The 14,713-nt window shown below is 51.5% G+C and overlaps 1 protein-coding gene across 1 annotated transcript in view; it reads right to left on the reverse strand.

Annotated features, from left to right (window-relative positions):
- The window catches only part of LOXL2 (lysyl oxidase like 2), a 99,858-nt gene that overhangs the window by 7,140 nt on the left and 78,005 nt on the right, over positions 1 to 14,713 (reverse strand). The window contains exons 8-10 of the mRNA XM_033228749.1: positions 13,209 to 13,376; positions 10,303 to 10,468; positions 5,970 to 6,213 (exon numbers count right to left, since the gene is read on the reverse strand). Coding sequence (XP_033084640.1) covers positions 5,970 to 6,213; positions 10,303 to 10,468; positions 13,209 to 13,376 — 578 coding nt within the window. The remainder of the gene's footprint in view (positions 1 to 5,969; positions 6,214 to 10,302; positions 10,469 to 13,208; positions 13,377 to 14,713) is intronic.

A 14,713-nucleotide genomic window follows, 5' to 3' on the forward strand; every position in this document is an offset into this window, starting at 1 on the left:
TCCCGAAGCCTGCACTGCCCAGGCCCAGGGCTGAAGGAAGCAGGCTGTCTTAGCCTGATCCCAGCCTCCAACGTGCATGTCGCAAGCGTCTGCAACTATTCCTATACGCTTGTCTCTGCCATTACAGGGACATTCGGAAAAGGGGAAACTGAAGAACGAGGTGCCAAGTCATGGGAGCAGAGTCCCCTGCTTTGTTGGTGCAGGATCTGAGCCTCCTCTTCGGCAAAGGGGAGAGGGTGGCTTTGCCTGCTCTTGGGGCTGCAAGATTGAGTAAGATGAATGGCGTCAAATAACTAACGCGAGGCTGGTAGCACATGAGTACTCAGGACTTGACATACCTGTCCCCTTCCTTGCGACACTCCCATCATAGCAGTCACAGTAGCAGGATTTTTATTACCTCTACTACCACTGCTGCTATGACTCTGAGGCCGGCGGGAGCTCCTCACTTCCCCAGCCCCCTGCCCTTGGCCTCAGGTTCCCTCTGCTGTGTACGGGCGGTGGGGGCACGGGGAAGACAGCAATGAACAGGATGTTTCCTGCGAGGAAATTCGAGGCTCTCTTCCCTTCCTCCTGCATTTGCCTGTGCTAAAAATATCAGGAGCTGCTAAGTTGGGCTTCCCTCGGTCACTCATGTTTCTGGGTAAAATGACGCTGAGCCTGAGTTCCAGAGAACATTCACAAGGAGGCATTTTGTGGCCGTGGAAGTGACGACTTTGAGAAAGTCTATTTTGGCTTGAAAGAGCAAGAAGAGACATGAGGTCTGACTCACTGCCTAAAAAATGTCTGCATCGCTCAGAGAGGGGCTTATGTGACCATGTTTACCGGCTGGAAAGACTGAAGAGAAATAGGTTGATGCTCCGTTGTCTAAACAGAATTCAGACGGAGCGCACAGACGGACTCTTGTAAGGCTGACCCCATCCCACTCCTCGGCTTCCTGCAGACTTGATTTAAATCTTCCCTAGCTTCAGTTTTTCCCCTGCAAACACTCAGAGGGGAACAGCTGGTTTCATGGCCTCCCAATTTTCCCTGGCTTCTGTCCTGGGCATCTTCGCTTTGCCTCTCGGGCGTATGCAGTCATCCCTCCCTAGGGCCACATCTCCTTCCCAGCTGCCTGGATTAGAGCCTAGAGCCCCCCCCGCCCACCAGCACTACCCACCCGTGCCCCCCAGGAAATACAGAGCAGGACTCTGGGAAGATGGGACGGTGAGTCCTGGCGAGGAAGGTATTCCTCCTCTTCCCAGGCTGAGCTGTCGTGACCCTTGGACGGCTAGGAGGGGACTGGATCCCTGGGGTAGAGTTAGAGAAGTATGGACTTGGAAGGAAAATCCAGAACGCTAAGGGGAGAGAGCCTGACGCTTGGCGGAGGTCATTGTGATCTGGACAAAAGGAGACACAACCTTCTACCATGAGACTCCAGAGCTCAATGCTTTTTTTTTGAGATGGAGTCTCACTCTGTCACCCACACTGGAGTGCAGTGGTGTGATCTCGGCTCACTGCAACCTCCGCCTTCTGGGTTCAAGCAATCCTCTTGACTCAGCCTCCTGAGTAGTTGGGACTACAGCGCACGCCACCGTGCCTGGCAAATTTTTGTATTTTTAGTAGAGATGGGGTTTCACCATGTTGGCCAGGCTGGTCTTGAACTCCTGACCTCAAGTGATCCACCCGCCTCGGTCTGGGATTACAGGTGTGAGCCACTGTGTCCAGCCCAGAGCTCAGTGTTTTAAGACATGGCACTCGTCAAGGGAGGAGGTGTTGGATGCAAAAACGGATGGCAGATAAAGCTGGTTCAGAGAAAGATGGGAGAAGCAGGTATGTTCTTTGCTGTCCTAGGTCATTGGTGGCCCCAGTGAAACTCCCAGTCAGAACCTCGGTGCCCTTTACAGAGGAGATGCTTGCGCGCTACATCTTTTCCCACCCCAGCCACATGCCCCCAGGGCATCCGGAATGGACAGTCCTGGAGGCACTCTGCCACGGTGGGGACAACACTCCAGTCCTCGTTTCAGAGAACACTAGGGATGTTTCCATCCCGGGAGGAGATGCCAGAAAGGCAGAGGCCCTTCTGCTCACTCCACTCTGCCATCCCCCTGTGCCAAGCAGCCCCTTGGCAGAAGCAAGCCCCACAGATGAGATGAGGGCCTCAGATTGGCTCCCAGGGACCACATCACATCTATGGGCTTCGATCCTCCCAGGAAGCTGTGCCGCACATGTGGCAGGCAGGGTGGAGTGAAAGGGAGTCTCTCCTCTTTGCAGCAATGCCTCCTGACCCAGAGGACTGTCACCTGAGCTGCAGCCCATTCCCCTTGCTTCTCCAACTCCTAGCTCCTCTCCTGGGGCTCCCCCAAGGTGGGAGAGCCAAGCCCCTCGGCCTGTGGAGCCTGTTGTGCATCTGTGCCCCATGCTCTGTCCTGTCAGAGCTGTGGCACATCGTGCCAGTTGAGCAGTGGTGGCCCCACAAGAGGCAGGAGAGAGATGCATGGAGACCATCGGCCAGGGCACAGTGCACATGAGAGAATAACTCTGGGGGCACTTTCCTCCAGGTCTGGTTGTCGAGGAAATTTCCAAGGGGGCCAATCTTTGTGTTTCAGCCGAGGGCTTTCAAAGAACAGAGCTCTCTTCCCCGAGGTAGCATCAATTAAACTGGAAATGGCATTTTTTTCCCATTCCCACTAATTTGAGCCAGGGTTCTCAAGCCTGGCTCCAGATGGCCTTCAGAGTGTCTGCAAATCTGCTGACATAGGCTATTAAACTTCTAGAAATATTTGTTTTGAGGAGAGGAAGAGCCAGCTCTCATCAGCTTCCAAAAGGAACCCAACAGCAGTTGGAGGCCAGGATCCTGTTCCTCCCACGGCACCTGGAGAAGTCACCTGGAGCTCGAGGGACTCCTCTTAAGTTTCCTAGGATCTTATGGTCATCATTTCTCAGCTATGGACCAGGAGGGGGAGACCAGAAGGTACATGTACTCAGCATGTCCTTCCTTCCCCTCCCATCCCCTCCCAAGCCTTTGACTGGAACATCTGTAAGCAAAGAAATAAAATAGACCACAGGAAAAGCAGGGGTGGAGGCGGGTGGGGGGTGGCGGGGAGCAGGCAGGGAGCCAGAGTCCCCAGATCAGAAGAACATTTCCAGGATGTCACCATGTGCCTATTCTTAGAGGAGACCGATTCCTTGGAGAGTAAGTACATGGCACAGGGAGGTTCCTACCATGTAATCTCTGGGTGGGCCGCCATATGCAGGGCTGGGATGCAATTATCTTCTGCTTATAGACCCATAGGCAGTGTCAGCCCCTGCCGCCCAGGGCTTCCACCCACACGTTCCCCAAAGGGAGCCAAGCACCGATACCGTCATGACTTTAACTCTACTGACTTACACCCTGAAGAAGACTGGCCTACTTCTCTATAAAGACCACACCTTCTTGGGCTAATTAGGATGTTCAGAACATTCAACTGTTTGAATGGAAAATCAGCACCCCTGAATTCTACCATAGTCCTTTCTTGGGAGACTAGTGGAACAACTCTATCCCAAACTGATTGGAATGGAACCAGGTCATCAGTTGTGATACGAAAAAAAAAAAAAAAAAGCCAAACATAGATTTCTGATGAAGAGTCAGCAGACAAAAAAGAAAGAGCATGTGGTTTGGAGTCAGATAGGCACGAGCCGGGATCCCCGCTCTCTGCAACTCCTAGCATTATCTTGGGCAAGAGATAACTCCAAGTCTCTGTGTCCTTTTCTAGGAAAATGAGGGTTCCCTGGGCCTGACACTTAGAAGGGGGCAGGACATGTTAGTTCTGCCCGTAACAGTGATGACCACATTCCAGAGCTGCAGCGGAGCCTCCACATCATCTAGACAAGGGCTTCTCAGACTTCAGTGTGCACACGGTCACCTGAGAATCCTGCTAAATGCAGATGCTGATGCGTAGATCTGCAACGGGCCCTGGGATTGAGCAGGTCCCAGGCTCTCAAGTGGTGGCAGATACCTCTGGTCCAAGGACCTCACTTTGAGAAGCATGGATGTGGTGCAAAAGGCTCCATTGTATAGATGGGCCATCCAAGTGTGGAGAAGGGCAATGACTAGGCGACATCTGTAGCCCCTCAGGGGCTTCCTGCTGTATGGAGTGGCAGAGGCCTCCCTCCCTTCCTTTCCAAGAGTGTGCCTGCTTCTCTTCCCTCTACGCACTCAGCTCAGGTCTGAGCAAGAAAATCCCTGGACAGGCAGAGACAGCAGGTTCTGGATTAGATTAAGAGTCCAGGCAAAAAAGAGAAAACAAAGAAACAAGGGAAGGTAAGAGGATGAGCAGATGGCTTGTGGTGGCTCTAGCCAGGGCTGGCTGTGAGATTGTACCCTGTTCTTCTGTCCTTGTCTGGGATTTGCAGCGCTGGGATTAGGTCCACAGACTGACAGAGCTGGAAGGGACAGGCGAGGTCCCAGGTGATGTGGCCCAGCTGACCCGACATTATGCAGCTGGCTAGAAGCATGGCTGCGTTTAGAGATCAAGTCTCAGGACTCTTGGGCCTAGACTTCAGTCTCCACATCCATTGTCTTCCTAGAGGTATTTAAAATACATACCAGGGCCGGGCGCGGTGGCTCAAGCCTGTAATCCCAGCACTTTGGGAGGCCGAGACGGGCGGATCACGAGGTCAGGAGATCGAGACCATCCTGGCTAACATGGTGAAACCCCGTCTCTACTAAAAAAATACAAAAAACTAGCCGGGCGACGTGGCGGGCGCCTGTAGTCCCAGCTACTCGGGAGGCTGAGGCAGGAGAATGGCGTGAACCCGGGAGGCAGAGCTTGCAGTGAGCTGAGATCCGGCCACTGCACTCCAGCCTGGGCTGCAGAGCGAGACTCCGTCTCAAAAAAATAAAATAAAATAAAATAAAATAAAATAAAATAAAATAAAATACAATACATACCAGGCCGGGCGTGGTGGCTCAAGCCTGTAATCCCAGCACTTTGGGAGGCTGAGACGGGTGGATCACGAGGTCAGGAGATCGAGACCATCCTGGCTAACACGGTGAAACCCCGTCTCTACTAAAAAATACAAAAAAACAAAATTGGCCAGGCAAGGTGGTGGGCGCCTGTAGTCCCAGCTACTCGGGAGGCTGAGGCAGGAGAATGGCGTGAACCCGGGAGGCGGAGCTTGCAGTGAGCTGAGATCCGGCCACTGCACTCCAGCCTGGGCGACAGAGCAAGACTCCGTCTCAAAAAAAAAAAAAAAGTACCAGTACATGGAATAAATAAATATATATAAAAAATATAAATATAAATATATAAAAATATAAAAAATATATATATTTTTTGTTTTTTTGAGACAGAGTCTCACTCTGACACCTAGGCTGGAGTGTGGTGGCATGATCTCAGCTCACAGCAACCGCTGCCTCCCGGATTCACGCCATTCTCCGGCCTCAGCCTCCCGAGTAGCTGGGACTACAGGCACCCGCCACCACGCCCAGCTAATTTTTTGTATTTTTAGTAGAAATGGGGTTTCACCGTATTAGCCAGGATGCTCTCAATCTCCTGACCTCGTGATCCGCCCGTCTCGGCCTCCCAAAGTGCTGGGATTACAGGCTTGAGCCACCGTGCCCGGCTGGGAATATTTCTAAAGGAACTCAGAGTCCAACAACTGCAGAGCCTGGAGTACCTGGCAGCGCACAAACCTGTGGACACACTTGGAAACCATGGGCTGAAGGTCAACAAGGAGGGTATGGGCGCTCAAAACAGTGTGTTTCCTGATGTTAGAAGTGTTGGAGGCAGGAAGAAGGGGCGGCAGGCCAGGGGAACTTGGAGTGGAGAACGGCTTCGGGAAATGTGACAGCCAGTGTGGCAGACGCAAGCCCCCCACTTAGGAGGATCCTATCTCCAGACCATGCAGCCTCTTGGCTCTAAGTGACCCTGGCAACTCTGAACTCCCATCTGAGGCCCGCAGGACGTCCACCGGGCAGCTTAGCGGGGAGGGTGGTGAGCCAGGCCTACCTGTGACAGTCATGCCAGATCCACGCGTGGCGGCCGTTCTTGGGCCGGAAGTCGGACTGGCCATTGTTGTGGATCTGGGAGGAGAAGCGCAGGAGCCGGCGGTAGCCCGTGGTGGGGTTGGTCTGCGCGGCTGAGGCCGAGAGGCAGTTCTCCTCCATGGCACACTGCAGCATGAACATGGGCCGGTCCTCCAGGTAGGTGGTCTGCTGCACCATCTCCGCATTGAGAACCAGGTCTGGGGCGGCTGGGGAGGACGGCATGCTGGTCAACAAGGCAAGAGACCCCTCCCCAGGGCTCCTACTTCTGAGTCTTGAGCTGAGGCAAACCCCTCTCCTGCCTACCACCACCTTCTGGAATGGCTCAAGGGCTCCTCAAGGTTACCTTCTTGTTTAGCAAGACCCTAAATTCCCCTTTCCTTCTGCTGTGAGTCCTCTTTGACAACTCTTCAGTTATCAGTGCAGATGAGCCAGATGTTGAAATTTCCAGCTAAGCACAGATCATGGTATGGTAATAGATCCCGTGCCTCGTGAGCACTGAACGTGAGTGATGAGCACACGGGGGTTGATTATATTACTCTACTTTCAAGTGGGTTCAAATTTTCAATAACAAAATGCCAAAAACAACAGTTAACGATGTGATTGTTCTACCCAGAGAGAAAGAACACCTCTCATACCTTGGTCTGCTTCTTCTGGAAATGATGTATTTTCCAACATGTATAATATTGTATGTAGAGTTATGGTGTGCTAATACTGTTTCCCTTAAAATCCATCTTGACATATTTTCACGTTGACATATATCCATTACAGCACATTCATTTCATGGCTACATAATATTTAATTCCTAGCTCTATCTCATATGTTTAGATACATTGGCTGTTTGGAATTTTGCAGTTACAAGGTGTGATAAACACCCTGTAGTAAATCTGTGCATATAACTTATTTTTTTCCTTTAGAATATATCTCTGTAAGGGAAACTGCTAGGAGAAAGCACTGTCTATTTTTAAGTCTCTGATTCCTATTGCCAAATTGCCTTCTTAACACGCTCCTCCAGGTTCCATGGCACACACTGCTGCCTTACGGGGGAGTTTTCCCAGGTGCCTGTCTTTTACAACGCTTGATTTACTCAATTAGCGCACTGCACAGAGCAGGTGTTAAAAGAATGACTGATGGCTACAATCTACGTTTACTGAACAATTGTATTAGGAAGCTTAGCTTCTTTGCAAAAGGAGTAACTGTAGGCTTTACCTTTAAAAGTGAGCTTTCAGTGAGCATTTCTAGTACCCAGAAAAATGCCATATATGAATCAGTGATCACAAGATCCTGCCATCTTTTATTTTGACAAGTTGCTTGTAAATTTTTTTTCCCCTAAACTGCTTGGCAGAATTGCTTGTAAATTTTAAGCAAGCAGAGTCTGTGAGTTTTGCTTCCCTCAAGTTCACCAGCACATGGAGGGAGCTCTGTCTCCCTTCTTCCCCTCCCGCTCCAGGATCATAGGCTGCGGCAGAGCCCAGCGGGTTCTCAGTAAACCCTGTGCGCTCACTGGCACCTGAAGGAGCTGGCATCCTCTAGAGAGCAGATCCAATCACAAGAATTGGGTGTGGAACCGAAGGGCAGGGAAAGGGTGCACACAGATGGCATGTGGGGTGGGGCATGGAAGCCGTAAATCAGGAGGCTCCCATTTACTGACAAGTATTTCTTCTTGGAGGCTATGCAAGATGCAGCATTGCCCTGCACCGAGTGTTCTGGGCATGCTGATTTTTATGAGGGTGTCATGTGAGCCTCTTATTAGTTCACAGCTCCTCTGAATACCTCGGAGCTGAGCCTGGGGGTCTCCACTTGGGCTCTCCCTCCAGCTCATGAGAGAGAGATCGTTAATGTACCATGTTCTGTGATTAGCTGGGAGCCTGGGACCTGCAATCTCAACACCTGCCATGGGCTGGGGACTTGGCCTCCCCTGCATCCTGCAGGCAGTGGAACTCCTAAGTGGCATCCTTCCACCTATCCATGGCTTGAGTATTGCGATGCACTGTGCGAGGCTCTCTGGACAGAGCTGAGCAAGGCAGAAGTGGAACTATCCTAGACTCTAGCAAGAGAAAGACATATGCAGCACATAATAATGACTCCTGCAACAAGAGCTGGCAGGAGAAATGCGGGGTATGATGGGAATTGTAACAGGAGGAGCCTGTCGGGTGGGTGGTCAGGAGGCTTCTTTGGGAGAAGTTGTGTTTTAGTTTTTCTCTGAAGGAGGGTGGGGATTCGAGGAAATAACACTAAGGATGAAGTTGGGACAAAACACACAGCCGGTGCCAGGGCCCGGCGACACGAGGGAGGGTCAAAGCCAGTGTGGTGCAGACACTGAGGACGGGTGGGGGTAGCCTGGGAGGAAGCCGGACAACACGAGCCCTGTGTGAGCCCCTGGTCACAGAAGTGCGGTGGGACCCTAGGGTGGGATTTAAGTGGGAGGTGGTCTTGGCTCTGGCTTTGAGGAGGGGACACTCTGCCCACCGCAGGGGCACGTGTCACTGTGAGGATCTCCTTTGCAGTGATGCTGTGTGGAAGGTGGTCATCTGGACACAGGCAGCAACAGTGGCAGGGAAAGACATAGAGAAGGTTGAGAAAATACTGAAAGGTAAAAATCAAGAGGGACTGGACATGGGAATGGTGAGGAAGAGGGAGAATCAAGGAGGATGTGTAGATTTCCAGCATATGCAATTGGTGGGGTGAGAATAAGATATTATGAAGGGTTGCTGAAGAATTACTTTATTTCCCTGAATACTCTAACATGCATTTGGCCAGAGGAGCCAAGCGCTGTGTTCCTGGCCCCAAAGGCTACTGCCCCACTGCAGACACACTGCCAGTGATGCTTCAGCCTAAGCTGTGGAGCATTCTGAGAAATCGCCCCACGAAACTCATTTTTGGATCTTCCATGAGAATCTGAGGGTATCGTTCATCTCATAAATCTCAGTCCTCAGAGAGAAATTCCCTTTAATCTCTAGAGCTGTGGGTTTCTCTTGACTCATGGGTTAGTTTTCATCTCATAGGTACTGTTAGTTATATTAGTGACCACTTTTCTCTTTGCTCTGGCTGCTAGGAAGCTCACTGTGAAATTAATGACCTATTCATAATAAAGGTATAGAACCCCCTAGTACACGTTTTTAAAATTAACCCCTCCCTGGCTCCATTTTAAGCCACTACCATTTTGCCAGCACCTGTCTTTCATCTGTTTTTATTTTATGCTATCTTGAATTGTATTTAGGTTTGTATTATCTTAATTTCCTTCTAGAAAAGATGAACTATTGCAAATATAAATAAATTGATAAATAAAGAAAAGTTCCCTGACAGGGGAGTGGCTGTTCCTCTCTGCTGGGATGCTTTCCCTTGGGGAGCTGGTAAGGTGGTGATCTCACCATCTCTCCTCTCACACGGGATGTGATAGCTTATGATGTCTGCCCAGAGAAGCCTGCCCTGAGGTCCTGCTTTGTGAGGGCTAGGAGACGCTAGTGAATCTAAAAGGGGTTGGTGGGAGACACAGATGCTGGGCTCAGTTCAATCCCTCATTCTCTGTGATGGCAGGATGACAGTGCATTTTTGTTTACCAAGCCCTTGTGCATATTGTCACACTTGATTTCTATTTTCTAGGGAAAACTACAACTATAGAGCACAGAGGCTGACACACTTTTCCAAGATCAGCCAATAAGGCAGGCTCTGGTCTCAAGTTCTCTGGCCAGTATCTGGGCCTCCCAATGGAGATGGCTATGTGTGGGTTTATATTATAAGGCCAGGAAAGGGAGGGCAGGGTTTGGGCTCAGGAGGACTCTTCTCTCAGCATGGGAGGGAGGCTTCAGGAAGTGGGTCATCCTGAATCCTGGCTGGCATTCCCTCTATGGGCTCAATCTCTCTAGGACTCCCAGCGAACCACCAGGCAGCTAAGTGACCTCCAGGGTCTGAAAACAGGAAATGCTCCACGGAGGAGGTGGAGGGAAGAAGCCAACACCCATGGAAGGTGTCATCGTTCTCATTTAACTGGCATGACGGAGGACCTCTCAGTCCTGTAGTCTGCCCTGGGTCACTGCGGTAGCAGTGGTCCTGTCACTGAACCTGGGCTACAGACTGCAGCCCCTCCCTCCCCCTTTTCTCCCCACTGTGTCATAGACAGCGATCTGTGGTTGGGGTGGCGGTCATCTCTCTTGTCCCCAGTTTTTCTCCCTTAGGATTTCATTCCACTTTCCTCTATTGCTTGGCTCATGGCAAGGCTTCAGAGTCTCTTGAGGAATAACTCTTGGGACTCTGGTCCCCTCAGGAGCCCGGTGGGGAGGGAGGGGAGGAGCTCTCACTTTCTGAGCAGGCAACTCCGGCCCCGTACTGCACTCCGCCCTGGGGGCAGGCCACGTCCTCCCCGTCGTGCCGGCAGTGCGCCAGGGACAGCTCCGTTCCCGAGCACTTCACTCCGCTCATGACCACTTTGTTGGCGTAGACATCTCCGTGCCAATACCAGGTCTCCTGGAAGAACCAACAAAACAAATGGTGGGTACATCACCTTGAACTGTCACTTTCTCATATCCTGTCAACTTGCAGCCTCACAAAAATCCCAACGTTTTATGATCCCATTTTTCGGATGGAGAAAGCACAGAGAGTCACCTATCCAAGCTGTGCAGTTAGTTGGTGGCAGAGTGGGTGGGAATCCAGGTCTCCTGACCCTAGCACTTGGACTCTGTCACTCTCTCCCTCAGGGAAGTAGAGCTAAGGTTGTGGTCAAACACTGCAAGGCTGCATGTCAGGAATGCCAGGTGCACACAACTCAGGTTGCCTACTTCCTAGTCCTGAGCCAGGGCAGACATTGCTAATCAATCACTGCACTCTCTCCTCTAATCCCGAATGGGATCTCAGAATCCTTCTCAACACAGTGCTCCACGAAGATGCTATTGGTTGATTGGAAGTGGTGGGAGAGAAGAAATCTATTTGCATATGTCAATCGTTAGACATGTTATAAAGATGAATTTGTGAATTTAGACTTTTCCCCAGTTTAAAGAGCAATTAATAGAGCAGTTCTGCACAGAAACTGAGGAGATCCGAGGCTTAGGATGCTGGGATTTCTTTGGCTCCTTTGCTCTATGGGGCTTCAAAATACTGTTAGGATTTACTTTCATACTTCAGAGAAGTTTCGAGTAGAGAAAAATGAGGAGCAGAATGGGGGCTGTCAGGTACAGAAACGGGATGAGCACACAGGTGCTGTGTTCCTCAGGTCTCTCGGGCTTGGAGGCTGAGGCAGGATTGGAGCTCAGAGAGGTCTTCTCGGGATCGTCAGAGACAGACCATCAGGATAGGAAGGGCCTTAGAAGTATTTATATCTCATCTAAGCTCTCCTGTGATGGTTCATATTATGTGTCAACTTGGCTAAGCCACAGTACCCAGATACTTGGTCAAATATTATTCTAGATGTTTATGTGAGGCTGTTTTTAGATGAGATTAACATTTTAATCAGTAGACTTGGAGTAAGGCAGATTAACCTCCATAATATGGGCGATTCTCATTCAAATCAGTTGACGGTCTTAAGGGGTTAAAAAATAAAACCTGAGGGCCCCCAAGGAAGAGGCCATTCTGACCACAGACTGACTTCAGACTCAAGCTGCAACATCAATGCTTCCAGCCTGCTGGTCTACTCTGCAGACTTCAGACTTGCCAACCCCATAATTGGATGAGCCAATTCCTGAAAAGAAATACCTTTCTTCATGCTGTGTGTGTGAGATATACACACACATATATAAATACACATTCATACGTCCTATTGGTTGATAGCGCGCGCACACACACACACACACACACACAAATACGCATTCATGCAACTTATTGGTTCTGTTTCTTTAGAGAACTTGACCAATACCCACCTCCATCCTCCAGATGAAAAACTGGGGACTTGAGAAGGGATGGGGCTTGTGATCCGTGGCAGATTTGGTACAAATGTCAGTCCCAGGCCAGTTTCATGACCCTAGCTGAGGCCCAGGTGTCTTAGGAATGAGCTGACCGGGAAGAAAAATATCTGGACAAAGTCTCCCTTGAAACGTGGCACTGTTTTTCCACTCTCCTTGGAGATTTAGAGAGTGCACTGGCTTGTCATAAACAGTATTAGCAGAAACACTGCGTTGCCTGGGGAAGCCGAGCTCCCAGAGGGCGTAAACAGCTATTTCAAAGGCCTGCCCCTTCTGGAGGCTGGAATGAAGAGCCACAGGGCAGTGGACCCCGGGCGGCTTCTGCTCAGGGCTCAGGACCTCCCATCAGAGTGACCTGGACCCACCCAGCCCATGGGAGACAGTCAGGCTCAGCAAGGATGCGGGAGTTCTCCTCTTCTCTCCCTAAACCCCTTTCTTAGGTCCCAAGAAGGGCCACTGGGGAAGGAGAGCTGGAGTCAGGATTAACAACACAAGAGGAGGGTCTCCAAGCATCTTCCCGTTCTGTAAGCTGCTTAATGGAAGTGTTTAGAGCCAGGATACTGAGGACTTGGGATTATTCATTCCACGTCACATGAAGGACAACTGAGGCAGGGGAGGTTGGCTGCTTTGCCCCAGACCATTACACAGCTAGCTGGTGGGAATGCGTCAGGATTAGACCCAGAGCCTCCTATTTTGTTGCTCCTTTTGTGATGGGGGTGGGAGGGTGGGAACTAGGACCAGAGCTCAGCTGTTCTCGGCTGAGTCACTCTCTCTTCAGAGAAGGGGAGTTGGAGGAAGTGCAGATGATGTGACAAGTCTTGGAGATTACCTAGCGTGTCAATGGGAGAATGCATTAGGCACAGATGCCAGTGGAGAAATGTGTTCAGACCAGAGCAGGCTTCCAAGGGAGCAAGCTAAGGTGTTTAGGGGGGGGTTGAGCCTTGGGCCACCTCCCTGAAGGACTGAGTTGCTTCCTTCTGCACAAGGCACATCAGGGCCCCTCCAGGATCAGCCTTGAGCTCAGGGTGAACCCCAGTGTGCAGTGCAGGAGTGGACCATGAAAAGCAGGGCCCAGCCCCTCATTCTGCAGCCAAGAAATTGAAGCAGGGGTGGGAGCGACCTGCCCGAGGACTCAGGCCTGTAAGGAGCAGCGCGGTGGCCAGAGTGAGGCTCCCTGCCTCCGGATCCAGGGCAATTTGCTCAGTCCTTCCTGCACGGCTAGGGAAGGTATGTGGGAGAGGGGGGCTGACTGAAGACAGTGTGGTCAGACTGCACAGAAGGTGAATGCGGGGTCTGAGGCCGGGGCTTCTCACCTGGAAGGCGTTGCTGGCGAATCCCAGGCCCAGCTGGCGGCAGACCACCATGGCCTCCACGATGCCCCAGTTCTGGCCACACACCATCCCCCACACAAGGGACCCGTTTCTCTCCACCAGCACCTCCACTCGGCCCTCATAGGGATTGCGGCCCCCGTTCAGGCGCAGCTGCAGACACAAAGGCAGGCCACGGTCACCAAGAGGGACAAGGGAGCTTCCCCACTACACTGCCGTCAGCCCCAGTGTCCTGGAGTCCTACGCCAGGTGCTGCTGCCCGGGACACACACACTCAGATTCAGCAGCACTCTTGGCAGCCCCCTGATGGCAGTACCATGCCTAGCGTGGTCTTTTTTTTGAGACGGGGTGTCGCTCTGTCGCCCGGGCTGGAGTGCAGTGGCCGGATCTCAGCTCACTGCAAGCTCCGCCTCCCGGGTTTATGCCATTTTTCTGCCTCAGCCTCCCGGATAGCTGGGACTACAGGCGCCCGCCACCTCGCCCGGCTAGTTTTTTGTATTTTTTTAGTAGAGATGGGGTTTCACCGTGTTAGCCAGGATGGTCTCGATCTCCTGACCTCGTGATCCGCCCGTCTCGGCCTCCCAAAGTGCTGGGATTACAGGCTTGAGCCACCGCGTCCAGCCGCCTAGCGTGGTCTTATAGTGAGGTCCCCACCCTAGGCACCCTAAGCAGCTGGGGAGGCCCAGTGACTCCACTGAGCACCACAGCAGAAGCTGACGCTGCTCCCCAGGAGCCTATCAGTGGGGGCTGCTCTTTGGAAGGATGGTGCTCTCAGGACCTTGACATGTTGGAATCTCACAAGACTCCTGCCTGGACCCGTTTCTCTTTGCCACACCCCCTACCTGGCAGGTTCCAGAGCCTGCTGGCATCTTGTCCCATGGCTCCCCTACTGGTCTGAGACCCACCTAACCAGCTGCCTATTTGACAACTCCACTTGGTATCTCAGAGATCACAAATCTGAACTTGTCTTTTCTCTTTACCCTAAATGACTGGGTGTGGCCATGTTCCAATACAGCTTTATTTTAAAAAACAGGCTGGGTATGGTAGCTCATGCCTGTAATCCCAGCACTTTGAGGGGCCAAGGTGGGAGGATCACTTGAGCCCAGGATTTTGAGACCAGCCTATGCAACACAGCGAGATCCCATCTCTACAAAAAATAACTTGAAAAAATGAGCCAGGTATGGTGGCACACACCTGTAGTTGCAGCTACTCGGGAGGTGGGAGGATCCCTTGAGCCCAGAAGTTTCAGGTTGCAGTGAGCTATGGTCATACCACTGCACTCCAGCTTGGGCAACAGAGCAAGACCCTGTCTCAAAAAAACAAATGAATAAAAAACCAGGAGGAGGGGTGGGCTTAGCCACACATCATAGTTTTCTGGGCTCCTGAATCTGCTGTTATTCAAGCCAGAAACAGAGGAGCAATTCTCGACATCTCCCACTCTCTTATCTCACATCCTATCAAAGTCTTCACCTGTGGGTTTTATCTCTCGT

This window comes from Trachypithecus francoisi, unplaced genomic scaffold (assembly GCF_009764315.1).
Source record: "Trachypithecus francoisi isolate TF-2019V2 unplaced genomic scaffold, Tfra_2.0 Contig01440, whole genome shotgun sequence".
Classification (NCBI taxonomy): Eukaryota; Metazoa; Chordata; class Mammalia; order Primates; family Cercopithecidae; genus Trachypithecus; species Trachypithecus francoisi.